Source organism: Chiloscyllium punctatum, chromosome 8 (genome assembly GCF_047496795.1).
Source record: "Chiloscyllium punctatum isolate Juve2018m chromosome 8, sChiPun1.3, whole genome shotgun sequence".
In the NCBI taxonomy this organism is placed as follows: Eukaryota; Metazoa; Chordata; class Chondrichthyes; order Orectolobiformes; family Hemiscylliidae; genus Chiloscyllium; species Chiloscyllium punctatum.
The window spans coordinates 1,851,079-1,873,829 of record NC_092746.1 but is presented as its reverse complement, the minus strand read 5'-3'; the positions used below and the strand labels follow the sequence as shown (position 1 = coordinate 1,873,829).

The 22,751-nt window shown below is 39.1% G+C and overlaps 1 protein-coding gene and 1 long non-coding RNA gene across 4 annotated transcripts in view; one reads left to right on the top strand and one right to left on the bottom strand.

Moving 5' to 3' along the window:
- The window catches only part of chn2 (chimerin 2), a 367,748-nt gene extending 347,389 nt beyond the window's left edge, over positions 1-20,359 (top strand). For all 3 annotated transcript variants that reach the window (XM_072575033.1, XM_072575036.1, XM_072575037.1), the window contains 5 exons: positions 5,342-5,515; positions 7,176-7,253; positions 13,037-13,174; positions 14,913-15,018; positions 18,783-20,359. In XM_072575033.1, the coding sequence (XP_072431134.1) occupies positions 5,342-5,515; positions 7,176-7,253; positions 13,037-13,174; positions 14,913-15,018; positions 18,783-18,954 (668 nt within the window). In that variant the 3' untranslated portion in view covers positions 18,955-20,359. The remainder of the gene's footprint in view (positions 1-5,341; positions 5,516-7,175; positions 7,254-13,036; positions 13,175-14,912; positions 15,019-18,782) is intronic.
- LOC140480314 (uncharacterized) overlaps positions 1-22,751 on the bottom strand; it is a 50,373-nt gene that overhangs the window by 4,500 nt on the left and 23,122 nt on the right. The window lies entirely within an intron of this gene.

Genomic DNA, 22,751 nt, shown 5'->3' with positions numbered 1-22,751 from the left:
TGCATTTCAAGACATCCAGCACTTCCTCCTGTGTAATATGGTCATTTTTCTAGTTGTCACCATCTATTTCCCAATATTCTGTATCTTCCATGTCCTTTTCCACAATAAACACTGATGCAAAATACTCATTTAGTATCTCCCCCATCTCCTGCGGCTCCACATAAAGGCTGCCTTACTGATCTTTGAGGGGCCCTATTCTCTCCCTAGTTACCCTTTTGTCTTTAATGTATTTGTAAAAACCCTTTGGATTCTCCTTAACTCTATTTGCCAAAGCTATCTCGTGTTCCCTTCTTGCCCTCCTGATTTCCCTCTCAAGTATACTTCTACTGCCTTTATACACTAAGGATTCACTCAATCTATCCTGTCTATACTTAACATATGCTTCCTTCTTTTACTTAACCAAACTCTCAATTTCTTTAGTCATCCAACATCCTCTATACCTACCAGCCTTTCCTCTCACCCTGACAGGAATATACTGTCTTTGGACTCTTTTTATCTCCTTTCTAAAGGCTTCCCATTTTCCAGCCATCCCTTTACCAGTGAACATCTGCCTCCAATCAGCTTTTGGAAGTTCTTGCCTAACACCATCAAAATTGGCCTTTTTCCAATTTAGAACTTCAACTTTTAGATCGGGTCTATCTCTTTCCATCAAAATTTTAAAACTAATAGAATTATGGTCGCTGGCCCCAAAGTGCTCCCCCACTGACACCTCTGTCACCTGCCTGCCTGCCTTCCCAAAAGTAGATCAAGTTTTGCACCTTCTCTACTAGGTATATTCACATACTGAATCAGAAAATTTTCATGTACATTCTTAACAAATTCCTCTCCATCTAAATGCTTAACACCATAGCAGTCCCAGTCTAAGTTAAAATCCCTTACCATACCAACCTTTTATTCTTACAGATAACTGAAATCTCCTTAAAAATTTGTTTCTCAATTCCCTCTGACTATTAGGGATCTATAATACAATCCCAATAAAGGTGATCATCCTTTCTTATTTCTCAGGTCCACACAAATAGCTTCCCTGGATGTATTTCCAGGAATATCCACCCTCAGCACAGCTGTAATGCTATCCTTTATCAAAAACACCATTTCCCCCTCCTCTCCTGCCTCCCTTTCTATCCTTCCTATAGCATTTGTATCCTGGAACATAAAGCTGCCTGTCCTGTCCATTCCTGAGCCATGTTTCTGTAATTGCTATGATATCCTGGTCCCATGTTCCTAACCATGCCCTGAGTTCATCTGCCTTCCCTGTTAGGCTTCTTACATTGAAATAGATGCAGTTTATCTGTCCTACCCTGTTCTCTGCTTAGTATCTGCCTGTCCTGACTGTTTGACTCTCTTCTTTTCTCAACTGTACCAGTCTCAGATTGATCTCTTTCCTTGTTATCTCCCTGGGTCCTCCCCCCACCCCACATAGTAGTTTAAATCCTCCCAAGCAGCTCTCACAAATCTCCCTGCCAGTATACGCGTCCCCTTCCAATTCAGGTGCAATCCATCCTCCTTGTACAGGTCACTTCTATCCCAGGAGAGATTCCAGTGATCCAAAAATGTGAATCCTTCTCCTATACACCAGCTCCTCAGCCATGCATTCATCTGCTCTATCCTCCTATTCCAATCCTCACTAGATCATAGCACTGGGAGTAATCCAGATATTACTATTCTCAAGGACCTCCTTTTTAAAATCCTGCCTAACTCTCTATAATCTCCCTTCAGAAACTCCACCTTTTCCCTTCCAATGTCATTGGTTCCAATGTGTACAATGACCTCCTGCTGGTCCCTCTCCTGCTTGAGAACATTCTGCATCCTCTCTGAGACATCTTTGATCCTGGCACCATGGAAGCAACACACCATTCTGATTTTTCATGGCTGGCTGCAGAAACGTCTGTCTGTGCTTCGGACTAGAGAGTGCCCTAACACAATCGATCTCTTGGAATCTGATGTACACCTCATTGCATTCGAGCCAGTCCCGATACCAGAAATTTAGCTGTTTGTACTACATTCCCTGAGAATCCATCACCCCCCTACATTTACCAAAATAGCATACTTGTTTGAAATAGGGATAGCCACAGAAGACTCCTGCACTATCTGCCTACCTCTCTTACCTTTCCTAGAGTTAGCCCATCTGTGTGACTGTTTCTGTGACTTTTCTCTCTTCCTATAACTGCCATCCATCACGCCCTCTTGTTCTTGTAAATTCCTCAATGCCTCTAATTGTCACTCTAACCAAGCCATTCGATCTGATAGGATTTGCAACTAATGGCATTTATTGCAGGTATAATTCTCAGTTACATGTAAACTGTGCCTAAACTCCCACATGGAAGATGGAGAGAGAGAGAGAGAGAGAGAGAGAGAGATATGTTAGTGAGTATTGTACAGTGTGTTTGAATGATGTGGCTGTAACAGCTGAGCAGCTAACAACACATACAAACTGTGTGTGGGTGTGGCATTTGCAGTAATGTTATCAGGAGGGGTTCAGTTTGTGAGGATGCCAAGGTACATATGAATGTCATGTATGATTTCTAATTGATATTGTTGGTGATGATTAAAGGAGGGCGTGGTGAATTGAGCAGTTTGAGGGTAGTGATGCCCTTGGTAGAATCTGACCTTTTAAGGCACGTCAATTGATCTTGTGAAATAAGGCCACATAAAATAGGAACAGGATTATGCCATTTGTCCCCTTGAACCACCATTTAATAGGGTCATACTGTTCCAACACTCCTCAAGTACACTTTCCTACCTTTTCTCCATAACCCTTAGATTCCTGATGAGAAGTAGAATCATCTATACATAAGAAGTCTACCCCATAGCTCTCTGTGACAAGTAGTGCCAAAGACACTCAACCCTCTTTGTTTTAAATTGGTGCCCCTTTATCCTGAGGTTATGCCCTCTGGTCCTTGACTCTCCCATGAGGGGAATCATCCTGTCAAACATTTACCCCTATCAAACCCTTTAAGAATCCTTTATCTTTCAAAGAGATCACCTTTCATGCTTCCGAATTCTAAAGAGTAGAGTCTCAACATGTTTAACATTTGCTCATAAGATAATCTCCCCATAATGGGACCATCCTAGTGAACCTTGACCATGGCTATTCTTTTCCATTGGCCTTTGGCCAAGGAGAGTCCCCTTGCATATAAACAAAAATCTTTCCTTTTGTCTACCTCCTTCACCAAGGCCTCCAGTGCAATATCTGAAAACACAGGAATCATTTTCTCTTAAAATGCAACTCCTCAATGTTTCCCAGATTAGAATCACTTCCTGCAAAGTTCCAGCACCTGCTTGAGTCACAACATAAGAACATAAGAACTGGGAATGGGAGTAGGTAGTTCATCCCCTTGATACAATTATGGCTGATCCCATCTTGGCCTCAACTCCACTTTTTTGCCTGCTCTCTATAATCCATTAACCCATTAATAATTAAAAATCTGTCTATCTCCTTAAAATGTACTCAGCATCCAATGTCCCAAAATCCACCACAGGCCTTTGAGCAAAATAATTTTTCCTAATCGACTGCCCATTATCTGAAAGCTCTGGCTTCTTGTTCTGAATCACCTCAGGTGAGGAAACATCCTTTCTATACCTGGTTGTCAATCCCCTTTAACACATAATTTAGTTATACAATCTCCTCTCAACCTTCTAAACTCCAGAGAATATAAGCCTAAACTGCTCACTCACTCTTCTTAAGACAAAAGCTCTGGTGTCTGGAATCAATCTAGTGAACCTCTGCAGAACTGGCATGGTGGCTCAGTGGTTAGCACTGCTGCCTCACAGCACCAGAGACCTGGGTTTAATTCCAGTCTCGGGTGACTGTGTGGAGTTTACACATTCTTCCCGTGTCTGCGTGGGTTTCGTCCGGGTGCTCCGGTTTTCTCCCAGAGTCCAAAGATGTGCAGGTCAGGTGAATTGGCCATGCTAAATTGCCCAAAGTGTTAGGTGCATTAGTCAGAGGGAAATGGGTCTGGGTGGGTTACTCTTCGGAGGGTCGGTGTGGACTTGTTGGGCCGAAGGGCCTGTTTCCACACGGTAGGAAATGCAACTACCATCCCTCCTTGAGAGGACCAAAATACTCCAGATGCTTCATGCAGTTGTTGTAACACTTCCCTACTTTTATAATTTATTGCTTTAGTAATAAATGGCACAGTTCCATTTGCCTTCCTTATTACCTGATTTGAGGTGAAAATGTGTTGCTGGAAAAGCGCAGCAGGTCAGGCAGCATCCAAGGAGCAGGAGAATTGACGTTTCGGGCATGAGCCCTTCTTCAGGAATGCCTTCATCTGCAGTCCTCACTTTCTCCTTATTACCTGATTTACCTACAGACTAGTGTTCTGCGATTCATGCATGAGGACACCCAAATCATTCTGCACCAAAGCACTCTGAAGTTTCTTTCCATTTAGATAGTACATTACCTTTATATTCCTCTAAGCAAAATGGATTACATTAATGGATTATCCACATGAAATTTCATCTGCCAATTTTAACAGTCATCTAAGAGGATAGCTTTAATGTACATATTGGAGTTGTATAATTAATCATTTGTGAATTGCTTTTCACAGTTTTCATTCAATGCTGTGTTATATCTTTTTTAAGCAGTGTTGTGTCAAACAACCAACAGAACTGCTTTTCTTGCCAAGTGAAACTCATCTGAAATGAAAGCTTTTTTTTCTTAATTGTATAAACCAGTGTAACTTGAACATTGAGGATTGCTCACAATTGTCCTTGGTATGACCAAAAAATGTTTTTCAGTAACCTGTCATAGATAAATGGTTAGAAACAAAACAATGTGAATGGCAGAATTCTTTCACTTTTTACTCCCCTTTGTCAATTTTGAAATTTTTTTTGCCACCTACTCATGAAGAAGGCATTCAGGACATGTGTAAGACTTTTGCCTTTATTTGAAACCACCTTTCCTAATACAGAAACCATATCACAACATAAATGAATGTGTAGATCACAAGTCTGACTATATGTTACAACCAAGTTACAGTTGTCTTTTCAATTTAAAATAATACTGTCTGAATTAGTTAACAGTTTATAATTGTTGACAGGTCCATGTTCTAACAATTGCCAAAAATAATGTAAAAAAGAACTACTCGTATGTCAATAGAAAACCTTTCCTTACTACTACTTCCTCCAGACATTCACCATTCATTTACGAATTGTAAGTAACTTGCACAGTTAGTTTGCCTTCTAACTTGGTGGGGTATGATCTGCTTCAGTGATAGTATACTTGAACAAACATTTAGAAAAATTATACAATTAGTGCAAAGCCAATCACAAATGTATTTCTGAGCCATGTAACAAAAGCCCTGAATAATTATACTCCTGTTGGTTTTTGTTCCAGACTGTGGACTGAATGTACATAAGCAGTGTTCAAAACTTGTACCCAATGACTGTCAGCCTGACCTCAAGAGAATCAAGAAGGTGTACAGTTGTGACTTGACAACTCTGGTAAAAGCACACAATACCCAGCGGCCAATGGTGGTGGATATGTGTATTCGAGAGATTGAAGCACGAGGTTTGAAAATACTCTTCATCATGCTGCAAAATATGAATTTATTGTAATGTTTGCTTGCTTAGTATATCTAAATGTAGTTGGTGCATTTTAGTTATGCTTGTCTTGCATTGCCATGGAAGCAGAGAGGCTGACTTATATTTTAATAGGTACTATCCTGTCATGTTTTTGTTATGTTTACATTTTATAGTATCATATTATAAACACACTTTATATTAATGGTATTCATAAAAGGAAGATATGATATGGGTAAACAATCAGGAGACATCAAAGGAAGGTCAGTGCCCTGCAACAAGCCAAGAAGCACCATTGAGCAGTTCCATTGGTTATGCATCTCAGTTTGCTGTTGTTCATTGTAACTGTTGTAAAATCAAAGAATAACACAAACATATTCGGAAATAATGGATGGATTACCTTCTTGTTGTCATTCTTCTACCAATCATTTTACTACACACATGGTACCATTTAAGTGCAAATCATGTTCTTGGGGAGGTGAAGGTGTAAGAGAGTTCAGAAAAGGTACTATATGTAGTACTTGTGAATGATTGCATCAAACAAATTGCAGTGTTTTTCAGAATCTTCTCAATTGTTAATAGGAATAATATAGTGCACTATATTGAATCCAACAGCAAAAAACAACACATGAATCTAACTAAATAGCTCAATGAACAATTGAAAACCCTATGGAGTATAGTCTGTCTGTTTCATTGTACAACTTTCAGAAAATTCCTCAAATTTACTGTTTATGCCTTGGATATTTATAAGTAGACCAAAGAAATGTAATAAAAGTGATCTAAACATGTAGCAGAGCAAGCTTGTCTAACACATGGCTTAATAAAAATATTTTCTCTTCAAAGGCAAAAGTTTATTGGCATGCTCATTTTTTTCTGGCTGTACCTGTAGTGATCATTACACAACAGTTTTTTTCTGTTATATGAAAGAAGGATGTATAATTAGCATATGGTTTCCAAAGCGTGGGCGGCACGGTGGCACAGTGGGTAGCACTGCTGCCTCATAGCGCCAGAGACCCAGGTTCAATTCCCGCCTCAGGCGACTGACTGTGTGGAGTTTGCACATTCTCTCCATGGGTTTCCTCCGGATGCTCCGGTTTCCTCCCACAGTCCAAAAATGTGCAGGTCAGGTGAATTGGCCATGCTAAATTGCCCGTAGTGTTAGGTAAGGGATATGGGTGGGTTGCGCTTCGGCGGGGCGGTGTGGACTTGTTGGGCCGAAGGGCCTGTTTCGACACTGTAAGTAATCTAATCTAAAGCGTATGGGTAAAGAGGGTACAACAGTGTATGGGATGAAAATATTGTAGTGCAAATTTTATTGAGTGTTAGTGATGCGATCAATGGCTTAAAAATGTACTTTAAATGTGGAACATATCTTTGTTTCAAAAGCATATACCTCAAAGAAAGTTTATGCTCTTTGATTTTCAGTGAATAGAAGAGATAATCATGTAGGACATGTTTTTCCTTCTAAAAATCAATAGGCATTTTGACTTTTTCTTGCTGGAGTATTGTCTTGAATTCTGGATGTTTGCATTTATCGCAATGTGAGAATTTTCATGGGTGTACTTTGAAAACATGCACTTTAAGCTTCTCAATTTCCCCACTGTACGTAATACAGGCAATAAAAGAACAATTGTCATTTTGTTCAATAGGTTTGAAATCCGAAGGACTTTACAGGGTCTCTGGTTTTACTGAGCACATTGAAGATGTTAAAATGGCATTTGACAGAGGTGAGTGCAATCCTTTATCTTGTGGTTTTAACTTGAAATATATATTTGCTTCATAGATATCAGTTTTGTGAGTTTTCACTTTGCCTTCACTTCAAGGTAACAGTGCAATAACAAGATTCCACTTCATATTTGTGGAAGCTTTATAAGAGTCATAGAGATGTACAGCACAAGAACAGACCCATGCTGACCAGGTATCCTGACTTAATCTAGTCCCACCTGCCAGCACCTGACCCATATCCCTCCAAACCCTTCCTATTCATATACACATCCAGATGCCTTTTAAATGTCGCAATTGTACCAGCCTGCACCACTTCCTCTCGCAACTCAATCCATACACCTACCACCCTCTGCGTGAAAAAGTTGTCCCTTAATCTCTTTCATATCTTTTCTCTCTCACCCTAAGCCTATGCCCTCTAGTTCTGGACTCCCCCACCCAATGAAGATACTTTGTCTATTTATCCTATCCATGCTCCTCATGATTTTATAAACCTCTATAAAGGTCAACCGTTAGCCTTCAACACTCCAGGGAAAACAGCCCCAGCTTATTCAACCTCTCCCTATAGCTCAAATCTTCCAACCCTGACAATATCCTTGTAAATCTTTTCTGAACCCTTTCAAGTTTCAGAACATCTTTCTGATAGGTTTGAGACCAGAATTGCATGCAATATTCCAGAAGTGGCCTAACCAATGTCATGTACTGAATACTCTAACAAATTAAGGAAAACATACCAAACTCCTCCTTCACTACCCTTTCCTCTTCTATTTCTAGCAAGATCTTAAAACACAAATTTGACAACTAAATTTATGATTTGGACTGCACACACCAGTTCATATCTCCATTAATATTTATTTAGTTTTATATTTGTCATGGAACTCCGTACTCTATTTGACCATAGTTGAATTCCAGAGTATCCTCACTTAGCGTCACGGTTGTTTTCCTCAAAATTGCAAGTTTAAACAAGGCAATAATTCTTATAGAAAGTTGTTTTTGAATGCTGTGTTCCATAGAGTCATAGAAATATACAGCATGGAAACAGACCCTTTGGTCCAACTTGTCCATGCCAACCAGATAAGCTGAATAAATCTAGTCCCATTTTCCAGCATTTGGTCCATATCTCTCAACCATTTCTATTCATGTACCCATGCAGATGCCTTTTAAATGTTGTAATTGTACCAGCCTCCTCCACTTCCTCTGAAAGCTCATTCCATACACGTACCACCCTCAATGTGAAAAAATTGCTGTTTAATTCCCTTTTAAATTGTTCCCCTCTTACCTTAAACCTTTGCCCTTAGTTTTTGACTCCCCACCCAGGGAAAGACCCTATCCATGCCCCTCATGATTTTATAAACCTCTATAAGTTCACCCCTCATTGTGACGCTCCAGGGAAAATTCCCCAGTCTATTCAGCCTCTCCCTATAGCTGAAACTCTTCAACCCTGACACCATCCTTGAAAATCCTTTCTGAACTCTTTCAAGTTTCAGGAGGAAGTGAGGACTGCAGATGCTGGAGATCAGAGTCGAGTGTGGGATGCTGGAAAAGTGTAGCGGGTCAGGCAGCATCTGAGGAGCAGGAGAATTGATGTTTCCAGCAAAAGCCATTCATCAAGGGCATTTGCCCGAAATATTGATTCTTCCTCTGATGCTGCCAGACCTGCTATACTTCTCTTTTAAGTTTCATAACATTTTTTCAAGAGCAGGGGTCCAGAATTGCACACAATATTCCAAAAATGTTCTAACCAATGTCCTGTACAGCAGCAACATGACCTCCCAATGCCTATATTAAATGCACTGACCAATAAAGGTAAGCATACCAAACACCACCTTTTACTATTCTATCTGCCTGTGATTCCACTTTCAAGGAACTATGAACCTCCTCTTCAAGGTCTCTTTGTTCAGCAACATTCCCCAGGACATTACCATTCAGTGTATAAGTCCTGCCTTGATTTGCCTTTCCAAATTGCAGCACCTTACATTTGTCTAAATTAAACTCCATCTTCCACTCCTTGACCCATTGGCCCATCTGATCAAGGTCCTTTTGCAGTCTGAGGTTACCTTCTTTGTTGTTCACCACCTCCAATTTTGGTGCCATCTACAAACTTACCTCCTATGTTCACATCCAAATCATTACATAAATGACAAAGCAGTAGACCCAGCACTGACCCTTGTGGCATACTGCTGGTCACAGACCTCCAGTCTGAAAATAAAACCCTCCACCACCAATCTCTATCTTGTACCTTTGAAACTGTAATATGGACATTTTAAGACGCCACTATTTATTTCCCCATGTTTTCTATCATCCATTCCCTTTTCCACAGTAAACTTCAATGCAAAATATTTGTTTAACATCTCCTCCATATCCTGTGGTTCCACCCCTAGGTGGCCTTGCTGATCTTTAAAGGGGCCTTATTCTCTCCCTAGTTACCCTTAATGCATTTGTAGAATCCCTTTGGATTCTCCTTAATCCTATTTGCCAGAGCTATCTCACATCCCCTTTTCACCCTCTTGATTTCCCTCTTAAGTCTACTCCTACTGCTTTTCTATTCTTCTAGGGATTCACTTGATTTCTACTGTCTATACTTGATATATGCTTCCTTCTATTCTTTGACCAAAGCCTCAATTTCTCTAGTCATTCAGCATTCCCTATCAGCCTTGCCCTTCAAAAATGAGATAACAGGAGTCCAGAGGATGTTCTGTTAGGGTGAAGACTTCCCATTTTCAAGCCATCCCTTTACCTGCGAATATCCACCCCAAATCAAATTTTGAAAGTTCTTACCATCAATATTGACCTTCCTCCAATTTAGAACTTTAACTTTTAGATTCGGTTTATCGTTTCCCATCACTATTTTAAAATAATAGAATCATGGTGACTGGACCCAAAGTGCTCCCCCCTTGATACCTCTGTTACTTGTCCTGCATTATTTCCAAGAGTAGGCTAGGTTTTGCACCTTCTCTAGTAGGTACCTTCACATACTAAATCAGAAAGTTTTCTTGTATGAACGTAACAAATTCCTCTCCATCCATAACACTATGGCAGACCCAGTCTATGTTTGGAAAGTTAAAATCCCTACCATAACCACCCTATTATTCTTACAGATAACTGAGATCTCTCAATTTCAGGGGGTCTATAGTACAATCCCAATAAACTGATCATCCATTTCTTATTTCTCAGTTCCACCCAAATAACTTCCCTGAACGTATTCACAGGAATATCCTCCCTAAATATAACCGTAACATTATCTCTAATCAAAAATGTCACTCCATCTCCTTTCTTGTCCCCCTTTTGATCTTTCCTATGGCATTTATACCCTGGAGTATTGAGCTACTAGTCTTGTCCATCCCTGAGCCACGACTCTGTAGTTGCAATATTATTTCAGTCCCATGTTCATAACCATGCCCTGAGTTCATCTGCCTTCCCTGTTAGGCGAAATTGAGGACTGCAGATTCTGGAGATCAGAGTCAAAAAGTGTGGCGCTGGAAAAGCACAGCAGGTCAGGAAGCATCCGAGGAGGAGAATCGACGTTTCGGATATAAACCCTTAAACAGGAATATTCTGGTGAAGGACTTATGCCCGAAACATCGATTCTCCCACTCCTTGGATGCTGTCTGACTTGCAGTGCTTTTCCAGCACCACAATTTGACTCTTACCTGTTAGGCATCTTGCATTGAAATAAATGCAGTTGAATTTATCAGTCTGTCTTGTTCTCTACTTTGTTCCTACCTACTCAGTCTGTTTGACTTACTCTTTTTCCCAACTGTACCAATCTCAGACTGACTACTTTCCTCATTATCTTCCTGGGACTCTCTCCCCTTACTAGTTTAAATCCTCCTGAGTAGGTCTAGGAAATTTCCCTGCCAGTATATTAATTCCCTTCCAATTCAGTGCAATCAGTTCTTCATATACAGGTCACTTCTACCCCGGAAGAGATTGCAATAATCCAATAATGTGAATCCTTCTCCCCTGACCAGCTCCTCAGCCACGCACTCATCTGCTTTATTCTGCTATTGCTACCCTCACTAGCTCATGGCACTGGGAGTAATCCAGATATTACTACCCTCAAGGATCTACTTTTCAATTCCTTCCTAACTTCCTATACTCTGTCGGTAGTTCTAATGTGTACAATGACCTCCTGCTGGTCCATCTTCCCTTTGAGATTAGTCTGCACCATCTCTGAGATATGTTTGATCCTGGCTCTAGGGAAGCAACATATCATTCTGATGTCTCGCTGTCAACCACAGACTCATCTGTCTTTGTCTCTGATTACTCCCTATTACAATCAATCACCTGGAACCTGGCGTACGCCACACTACATTAGAGCCAGTCTCGGTACCAGAAACCTGGTCGGCAGTGCTACATTCCACTGAGCGTCTGTCACCCCCTACATAAATTTTCCAAAACATCACACTTGTTTGAAATGGGGAATCAAATTAAAATTGGACTTAGGCTTTGTAAGGCCTTTCTTAGCAAAGGAGAATAAATAACACATCTGTACTCTCAGAAATGACCTATGCTATATATAGCTTATTTCCTGCATTGGTGAATGAAATAACTGTTAAACTCAATTTAAGAGTATACAAGAGAGCTATAACATTGGAGGAATTCTAAGTCCAATGGTGGACTCTCCAAGAGTGGAACTGGAGGGAGGCTGCCTGAGGCCTGTTTGCTGGGTGAGGTTGGTGGCGGGGGATGGGGGATGGGGGGGGGGGGGGGGGGGATGATGGGGGTGGGGAGGAAAGAGAGAGATAGATTGCTGTTTTTGGGAGAGGGAAGGGGATGCTGTTTGGTTTTGGAGTTGCACCTTGTCTTTGAATACCATGTTCTATGCTGCCTGCTGAGGCTACCTATTGCTCCTGGTTGCATCATAGCCACTGCCTATTAGCATCCTTTGTGGGGTTCACAGAGCCCTTTTCTGCTGCAGTCCACTGCAAATTACTCGATGAGGCTGAGCTTCTTTCCTGGTTGCCAAGCTCCCTTCAGCTGCTCCTAACTGACAGGATGTTGGGTCATAACTAGCTTGCTGGCATTTCCTCTTCTGTGAAAGTGGATAGCGCAGAGAAGTAACACATCGTGGCTCGCAAGTACTGAGAAAACTGGGGTAGTTGCTGGGCTTTGTTTGGTTAGGATGATGGCCACTCTGATCCAGATGGAGGTAGGTGGCTCACCTGCATTTATCACTAGCTGTTGACCGTAAGCTTCCCTTCCTTTGTTAATTTTGGAGTAGATATTGGATGAATTTCCATTTATATTTTATTAGTTTTTAATACACCTTTTCTGAAGAACTAACTTTTGTGCCGTTCTTGAGCTGTCAATGAACTATTGTTAACATGCAATTGCACACAGCAAGTTCCCAAAGCAGCAATATGATGATGACCAAGATAGTTTGTTTTTGTGCCATTTACTGAGGGGTAAGTATTGGCCGGGACACTGGGGATAACTCCCCTTGTCTGCTTCAAAGTAATGAAGTCTCAGCTTATCCAAAAGATGACACCTTCACAGGGTAGCACTCCCTCGGTTATAACACTGAAGTGTCAGCCATGGACATGGAGCTCAGATTCTGGACCAGTGAGATTGTACCAGCCTTCAACAGGCATCAACTATGAAAATTCAACTGTTCAAAAATGAAAAAAAAAGTTATTATTGTAGAGGAAACAAATCTCTGCCCATCACTATGATTGTTTATTTGTGTGAAGATCTGAAGGAGTGATAACTAGCATATATTCTTTATAAAGGTAACTTGTGTAAGATTTGGGTAGTTTTATTTATTGCACTATGTTTGTGTTTTTAGATGGTGACAAAGCTGACATCTCTGCCAGTACATATGCAGACATCAACATCATTGCTGGTGCACTTAAGCTCTACTTTAGGGATTTGCCTATTCCTGTCATCACCTATGATTCATATCAAAAGTTCATTGAAGCAGCCAGTAAGTATGTGAATTCTGAGTACCTGTCCAAATGACATTTGAAGCTGATGAACAATGGACAAGATACAGAGAATAGGCCTACACTGTAATAATGCTAATTTGTAATTGCATGCAGTTGTAATTTTAAAAGCCTTTTTTTTCCAAATAAATGTAGCCATGGACAAAGATAACTAGAGTAATTTCTTTACCTCACTTGCAGTGTGAAATTTGATCCTAGGTGGGTCTATAATTCTGCAGTTAGATGATCTGTGCCACCTCACACAGGTCCACCTCAAGTGGATGGCAAAGCCTAAGCAGTGAGTTTTGACAGTAAATTCAACTGTCAAAAGGGCACCACAGTTTACATTAAAATGAGGAGCAGAAGGCAATTCAGCACTTTTGGCCAGCTTCATCATTTAATATATCATGGCTGATCTCATCTTGGCTTCAACTCCACGTTCCTACCCTCTCCCCATAACCCTCAATTAAAAATCTGTCCCTCCTCCTTAAATGTACTCTGTCCCAGCTCCTACCATAGTGAATTCCACAGATTCACAACACTTGGAGAAGTAATTCCTCCTCTTTTCTGTTTTAAGTTGCTCATCTTCATTACAACCCACTTTCCCAATTATTACTGTAATCTGCAATTTGGCTTTTGTACACCTATCCCTCCGACCAAGTCATTAATATAGATTGTAAATAGTTCAGGCCCGAGGACCAAACCCTATGCCACCCCTATTAGTTACAGCTTAGCAACCAGAAATGACCTACTTATCTTGACAGGGAGGAAGTGAGGGCTGCAGATGCTGGGGATCAGAATGGAAAGTGTGGTGTTGGAAAGGTACAGCAGCTCAGGCAGCATCTGTGGACCAGGAGAATTAATCTTTCAGGCATAAACCCTTCATCAGGGATTCCTGATGGTGCCTGACCTGTTGTGCTTTTCCAACACCACACTCTCTCCTTATCTCGACACTCTGGTTTCTGTCAGGCATCTATCCAAGCTAACTTATTACTCCTAACCCCATGTGATCTTTAGCCCAGCTCCAGTGCTTACTGGAAGAGCATAACAGGAAATCTAGTCATTTACTTTCCATCTCTGAAAATGTCATGTCTTAGGCTGTCAAACAGCCTGACAATACATTCAGATCTGCTGGATGAATATTGGTTATTGGAGCGAGGTATCTGATGGTACTATAGCACCCTGTCACCTGTACCCCAACAAGAAATTAGGCCTACCTAAGCCCTTAAAATAGTCAATTAAGTCATTTTAAGAACCCATTTGCCTCAGTGAAATGATACATGCAGCTGGAGAAGCCAGAAGGAAGGCAATCTACCAGATTTCAAAGTACAGATAAAGATGGAAAGGAAAGGGATATTGAGGTAGCGTATGCCTATCAGGTGCTCCCCCTCTGTATTTCCCCTTGGCCTTGAAAGCCTGACCACCCATCCTTCCATTGAGAAATCTTGTCTCTCTCCTTGATTGAAAGTCCAGCATCCATGTTATTATTTCCTTGGGATTCTGTAATCCCAGCAGATTGGAAGGCTGGGAATTCCTGACCCCGAATGGTGGAAGTCCTAAATTTGCCTCATTTAGACCCCTCTACCATACTGTCAGTGTGTGGCAGCAAAGCTAAAGTCAGCATGTTGCTTAACTTCGATGGGGAGGTGGGGGGGGGGGGGAGCAGAGAGGAACACCAGCCACCAGCATAAAATTCATCAATTTCTATTTTATGACTATTGTGTATTTGCTCTTAATTAGAAATTATTAACCCAGATGACAGACTGGAGGCCATCAATGAATCTTTAATGTTACTCCCTCCTGCACATTATGAGACACTGAGGCACTTGATGACTCATCTGAAAAGGTAACTCGGTTTTATCCTTGGGAAATGATTTCTGCATTCAGCTGAAAAATATTAAACATTTAATTTTAAAAAGGGAAAGGCATAATATCAAAATTATGCAAACTCCCTAGGTAAAAATATTAACATTTAATCAAGTTCTTCAAAATTCATCTGATTTATCCATAATCTGCATTGATGCCTACATGACAGTTCAACGTTGCAGTAAATTACCAATCCTGCCAAATTGATGATTCATTCAAAAAGAATTAAACTCTATGGTAACGGAGATGCCTTTTGCTCTGATCTCAACATTTATCTGTATTCTTTGTAAACGTAAACTAATTTAGTACAGCGAATGTGCATTTCACTTTAATACACAATATTCAATCCATACAATAATGGCTTTAAGCAGCAGATGCCAAGTACATCAAATACAAATGTAGATAAATGGAAAACATAAGACTCTCTCCAAAACTGTTTGGTCAAATAAAAGAAAATTTACTAGTATTTCTTTCTGCTCTTTATTGTCATAGTTAAAGCTTTAAACTCTGTCAGGTGAAGCACGAGAGCATACATACTGTGTAGTTCTTCATCTAATGACATGAGTTATGGTAATTACCATGAATTTTGCCTACAATCTGTGGTAATAACTTATAATTATATGGAATATTTATTTGCTTTTAAGATGCTAAGATGCATTATAAGAAAACTTAAGGTGGCAATGCACCAACAATAGTCTGAAGCTATTGGAAATCCTATACAAAAGTATGTTTCATTATGCCAATGTTTCGAACAAGGCATAAGTTTACCCATGGCCCTTTCTTTCATCACCCTAATGCTTGCTGGCCTATATTGGCTTCTTATCCAGCAATGCCTTGGTTTTCAAATTTCCATCCTTGCATATCATATTCTGGAATCATGTGCAAATCTGATTTCCTTCAGCTCTTCATTTTGTCTACCTGGGCTTTATGCCCTGGAATTTGCACCTAACCTGCTTCACCTTCAAGATAGATCTTAAAACTTATTTGACCAATCTTTTGATCACCTTATGTGGCTCATTGTCTGTTATAGTAAGTCCTTTAGAACATTTTTCTGCATTAAAGGACCTGTGGTATTGTGAGCTGGTATTATACCTTTACTTATGGCAATTATTATTCTTAATAATATTCAAAGAGATTACTGTTGTTTTTCATGGTGAAAATCAAATCACATGCACAATTTGAAATATGAAGTGGTACATACAATGAAAAAAATGTTGAGAGCCATTTAATCAATTCTAAATATATTTCAAATTATGTTTCACAAATGTGGTCATAATATGTCACAAACTAGAAGCTAACAGGAGACTATTTTAGCATTACACATTAATCTTGAAATTAAACTGCAATGATATACAAAATTTGCACAAACTAATTCAGTGATTGTTATCTGGTTTTTTTCTGATTCCTTTGTTCTCCTTCATTACATTAGCTTCCCTTTGATTTAAAATAGTTCCACTGAAGCTTTCATTGACCAGATGTTTCAACAAAAAAAAACTGCTTATTTTAAGAATGTGAATTTCAAAACATTTTTATATAAATTCTTTCTTCATTTCTTTGTACCTATTCATGGGAGTAGTCATAAATTATTTCTGTGGGAGAGCAGGATAGTCTTTCATAACCATCTCAATAGCTGTTATCTCGGCACTATTCTAAGGGTAGCCAAATAACCAGAACAAGCCTAGAGTTCCTATTTTTTCATTTGGAGAAGAAAATGGAGTGTAGATGTAAACATATTCCTGATGCATTTCAACCAGAATATTGAGAAAAACTCAGAGGCAGTAGCCCTGTCCATCAGCTGCAAAGTTGGCCCTGAAAGCCAGAAGTGGATTTTACAGTTGCGTGAGGCAATAAAACAGAAATGCTGGAAATACTCAGTTTCTCACCATTGATGCTACCTGGCCTGCTGAGTTAACATTTCACGTCAATGAAGGAGTTCAGCTAAGTGTTTCTACTTTTTCCCCATTTTTATTTAAGATTTCCAGTGTCAGTGTTATTTTGCTTTTGTGTTTAGTTGCCCAAGACCAGGGCTTCAGTCTGCATGAGGCAATTCCTTCCACCTCCAGTCAGACAGCTGGCAGCTCCTCGTTCCCAAGAATGCCACAAAGAGCAATGGCCACAGCAGGGACTATAGTCAATTCATGATAGTAGTAGCACCATAGCACTAAGTGAGTGAGTTGAGCATGTCAAAAGATTCAGACAGGCCCCACCAGGAGTAAAGACTAATGGCTCACTCAGTGCTAGAGGAGCCATTTGGGATTAAGCAAGCATGGAAAACCCTTCACACTAAAAGGCCCTTAGTTGAGGACAGGTTGCCCAAACAGGACGGAATCCCTCTGCCAGGATATATGTGGTGACCTCACCAAATGGTAAGGGCCCTTCCCCCCACTTCAGCACCAGTAAAATGCCAGCAGTGGCTGGAGAAGGCCCTTAAGAAGCTCGCTAAGTTTTTCAGTTGGCTTTAGAGCAGGCAAGCCACCCAAAGTCTCTCTTGCTGCTAGTAAAATTCCAGGGGGGACAACAAACACTTACACCTTCCTGCTTTCCCACTCATTTTTACACCACAATACTTATTGCCAATCTACCATGAAGGGGACATAAAACTCCAGCTGGCGTCAATGATTGAATTCTTGGGTGTCCAACTTACAAATGCCTAAATGTGAAGTAGAATTTATGCTTCCGGTGCTGAAAGCTTATTAAACTGAAAGCAGTTAATGCATTAATCTGAAAACCAGTTATATAACTGAGTACCTTTTAATGTCTGTACGACACAACTATTCTTTATGCTGTAACACATTTTGTTAGTCCATATTGCTAAGCAATCAGTCTCAGCCATATGTACTTATGTTTTTCCATTGACATTTAGCATGTATCATAAAATTTTCAGAGCACTACTGACATGCATATTTTGATGTATCAGTTGAAAACCTTATCATTTGATGGCTTGCTTGTTGAGTACAACTAATTTGAATGATTACCCATGATCCTCACCACTTTTCACATCTTGCATTTACTTAATGGCATTCACTTTTAAAAATGTGCTATGATGTACTGCCAATACGTTGGATTATCCCAGATCCTACAGAAAATCACGTGCTATGTGATTAATCTTAGTTGTAATAGTAAACACTACTGTTCAACGTCTAAACTGATGGCTGGTCAAATCTTCTTTTTGAACAATATTTAATTGATACATGCAATTATGTGAAATTTACCAACCTAATGAATTTTTAATTAATACAGGAACTAAAAGCAAACATTTTCTCCTCTCAAAACAAAATTTTAGGACTTCCTCTTAAAATGTTTAATAGGGCTGGCAAAAAATCAAGTCAATATTTATTATATTACCTGTTCTGTGTTTTGGTCATAATCGTGTACTATTAATTTATTGCTAATCTCACATTTTATAGTCTCATACGAGGCCTGAACTGGAAACTGTATAATTGTACTTTAAGTGCTGAAACTTGATTGAAAGGAAGACATTTTACAAATCTGTGACATAAGGTTAATTTGGTTTTCTGTCACAAGTTAAATACTTTTTAAAGGGTTTTCACTGAATTTGTATTTATTGATATATCCACTGCTGCTTTTAAAACAACCAATCAGAAGCAATAAGAGTGCCTTGGCATATGAAGTGTCCACTTTACCTGAAACAATATAAATATATAACAAAACAAAGACATTGAAAAGTATTGGAGTGTTCAACAATCACAAAAAAATCTAATAGACTGATCTCATTCTTTATAGGGTCACTATGTTTGGAAAGGACAACTTGATGAATGCTGAAAACCTTGGAATTGTATTTGGGCCTACATTAATGCGACCCCCTGAACAGAATACACTGGCAACTTTGAATGATATGCGATACCAGAGACTGATTGTTCAACTCTTGATTGAAAATGAAGATGTATTGTTCTAAGAAGAAAACAATATGAAGTAAAACCAACTTTGTAGTTGCTGTTTGTGACTCAACTGCAAATGGCTCTGGTGCTACTATCTCCTTGCACAATTGGCTATGTAGGCTTAAGAAGTCTGTAATGCTGCAGATGAGCACTAAAACATTTCCTGTAACCTGCTTGTTAGGTAGTACATGTTTAAGAGTTGAGGTTGGAAAAAGATTATCTTAATATACTATATACTTTCCAACAAAAAGTAGCTTTTGCTGTATAACATAACTGTGTGTGACTACCACAAGCTACAGAGTTGATACCTTGCTTTTCAAAATCAAAGACAAATATCCTCATTTGGTAAAGCTAATAGTCAGATTTCCACTCCAAAGTTATCTTGGTGCAGAATGAGTGATTTTTAAAAAAGTTATAATTATATTATTTACTTGTTTTGTTTCTGAATTACGTCACAGAAGTTTGAATTGCACTAAGTGTCTATACATTAGGTATAAATTAATTGATATACTATACATTTTCAAAAATCATTACCCATTAACTTGAATAGAAATTTGTGCTACATAACAAATCAATATACTACAAATGATCAATTTTGCAATAATTATACAAAATGCAATGCATATGCAGCAAAATGATATTGGAACAATAATTTTAATTATCATTGTACACTTCTGTTCTTTTCTGCCCAAAGTTTCATTATATTTACATTCAGTTCACTATGAGAATTGAATTAATCGTCACACTGCTGTATTTATGACTGCCAGAGTGATTAATGGAAGGCATTTAATTTGTATATATGTATAAAGTTGTGTTTAGCTATCACTTTGGTAATAATAGCAGAATGTCACCAAATTAAGGAAGGAAGGATCTTCTGTATTTCTTCCATTTTATTTTTCTTTGTGAACATTAGCTATATTCCTGATTATTATGGGCCATATGGGCTGCATTTCAAAACTGTTGAACTTCGTACTTTCTTTGCAAGTTCCTTTCATATATCATTTTGGTTAGAGGAAACTCAAACCCTTTATGTTTTGCAGTGGCATATTAGTAGTTTTCTGTGGTTCCCTTGGTGTTGTTAACTCATCCTTTTCAAAACAAATATTTAAAGTAGATTGAAAATGTTTTAAGAAGTGTTCTGTGATATCATTTGGATAGTTTCCAAATGCAAATTATATGTTTTAACTAAATCAAATGCTGCAGATGTTTAAAAGATAACTTTTAAATTCTTTTGGAGATGTACATTTTCAATTGTTTAGTGAACTGAGCATAGTCACTGGTACTTCTGTTTAAAATATTTGCTTTGAAACCTTTTTGGCTATTTTATTTCTCATGTATGAATGTGTAAAATGATGTCAGATTTACTTTGTAAATTAAACAATGTACTGTGAAAAATTTATTAAATGTACTATTAAATTTAAATCACATATTACTGACTTTTATCAATAAATGACAGAGGAAGATTTGATCTTTACATATTGTACAGAAAATTTCACTCATGCCAATAGATTAAGATACACATTTTGCTGCATCTTACAATGCTCAGCTGTACATTTTGTTTTGCCATTTTAGAAACAGTGTACACAGTCTCATATCTCAGCACAGTGTGTAAGTTAGGATTTCAGTTTTCATGACTTGATGAAATGGCAGCAATACTATCTGCCACTCTGAGTGCCATAGTTACAACGTTTAAAATACACTTAGATAAGTACATAAATATAAAAGATTTGGAAGGATGTTGGCCAGGAGTTTAGTTTGGAATTATGTTTGACATGAACTTGTTGGACTTAAGGGTCTAACTATTTTTAGAAAGAAAAGCAAACCAATTCTTCGGTGTTCTCATTTATAGGAACACAAAGGTCTTTCAAAATCTGTGGAGAAACAGATGATGTTTAAAGATGAATGACTTTTTAACTAATGAGGTCAAGAGTGTGGAACAGAAATACAGGTCAAGGAAAGATTAAAAAGGGAAGTTGAAGATCAAAAAGTACCATAGAAGGAAAGACAAAGGAGTTGTAATATGGTCGAGAAAACAAGGAATAGATCCAGAGTGTTAAGAAAGAGGAGTTCAAACTGAAAGCAACTCATGAAAAACAGGATATAGATGTTGGGGCGTGTTGGGAGGAGAGTAGAGATACTGCTTCCTATTTCCCTGTAGACTGACTACATCGCTGAACATCTAACCGTTTTTCGACTGTCACTGATATCATCTTCTCTGAAGATCTTCCCTCCACAGCTTTCCACCTTGTACACTCAGTTTGTAACTTCTCTCCAAACTCCACACACAGGACTGCCCTGGTAGACCCATAGTTTCAACTTGTTCCTGCCCTGCTGAACTTCTATTTCCCTATCTTGACTCAATTTTATTCCCTTGTCTGTTCTCTTCCCAACCACATTCATAATTCTTCTGATGGTTTAAGTTAATTTAACAATTTCCAGTTTTCTGGCCTGAAACACCACCACTTCACTACACATCTACAGTTTAATTCCTCATAGAATAGTGTAAGGGTCTTCACTTCTTCCTTGAATGGAGACCTAAACAGTCCCATCACCACCACCACCCTCTGTTTGACTGAGTTAATTCTCACAATAATTTCTCCTTTAACCGTCGCACTTTCATGGGCCCAAGCTATGGCTGTCTTTTTGAGAAGTATGTGGTACAGTCCTTCCCACAACTGCTTCTCCAGCATACCGATGACCTGTATTATTACTACCTCCTGCTCTCGTTCGAAACTGAAATAATTTGTTTACAGGAGATTGAAGAGACCCCCTGTTTACAGAGTGTACTATCAAGCATGTGGTTGATGATTGTGTTATATTGTGAAGGCCCAAGGAAAAGTGAGAAGGGAATTTAATAACAGCAATGGAATGAAGTGAAGCTGTCCATGCACTTATGTCAGTCACATGGTTAACCTGATTAAATATATGTCCAATCAATTATGATAGCCAAAGGCAGGCTAAAAGCAAATTCTTTAAAAAAAATAATTCAATGGAGAAGTCTCTGAACTGCTAGAGGCTCTCTCTCCGCCATTGTGAAACAACTCATTGATGTTGGAAGTGGATCTAGGTGTTTGGTGATATATTCTTCCCAAACACGATCACTAACTTTATACTTTCAAATTTAGCTTCAGGATTGGAAAAGATCTCCCAATAAAGAATGATGTGTTGGTGTTGGTGTTGAATTGGGGTGAACAAGGTCAGAAGTCATATGACACCAGTTTATAGTCTAATAGATTTATTTGAAATCTAGCTTTCAGAGCTCTACTCCTTTCTCAGGTGAAGAGAAGCGCACAGGCACAGAAATTATAGCAGAGATCAAAATATCATACAAATGGAGAGAGTGAAGTTTTGACAAATTGAATAATAAGTCTCTGCAGGTGATCAAAAGTGTCAACAGTTGAATAGCAGGTGAAGAGATGACCTATGATCTGATTAATTGAGGAAGAGAGTTTTTAAAATTGTGTGAGATTAAGATGGTGCTAGAGACAAACCAAATGGCTGAAATAACATGCTAGATATAAGACTCACATGCCAACTGATGTAATAAGTAACCCAAAACTCTACAAGTTACTGTACACTGTGGGCAGCACAGTGGCTCAGTGGTTAGCACTGCTGCCTCACCACACCATGACCCCAGGTTCAATTCCCACCTCGGGCAAGTGTCTATGTAGAGTTTGCACATTCTGCATGCGTTTTCTCCAGGTGCTCTGGTTTCCTCTCACAATCGAAAGATGTGCAGGTAGGTGAATTGGCCATGCTAAATTGCCCATAGTGGTAGGTGCATTACTCAGGGTTAAATATAGAGTAGGGGAAT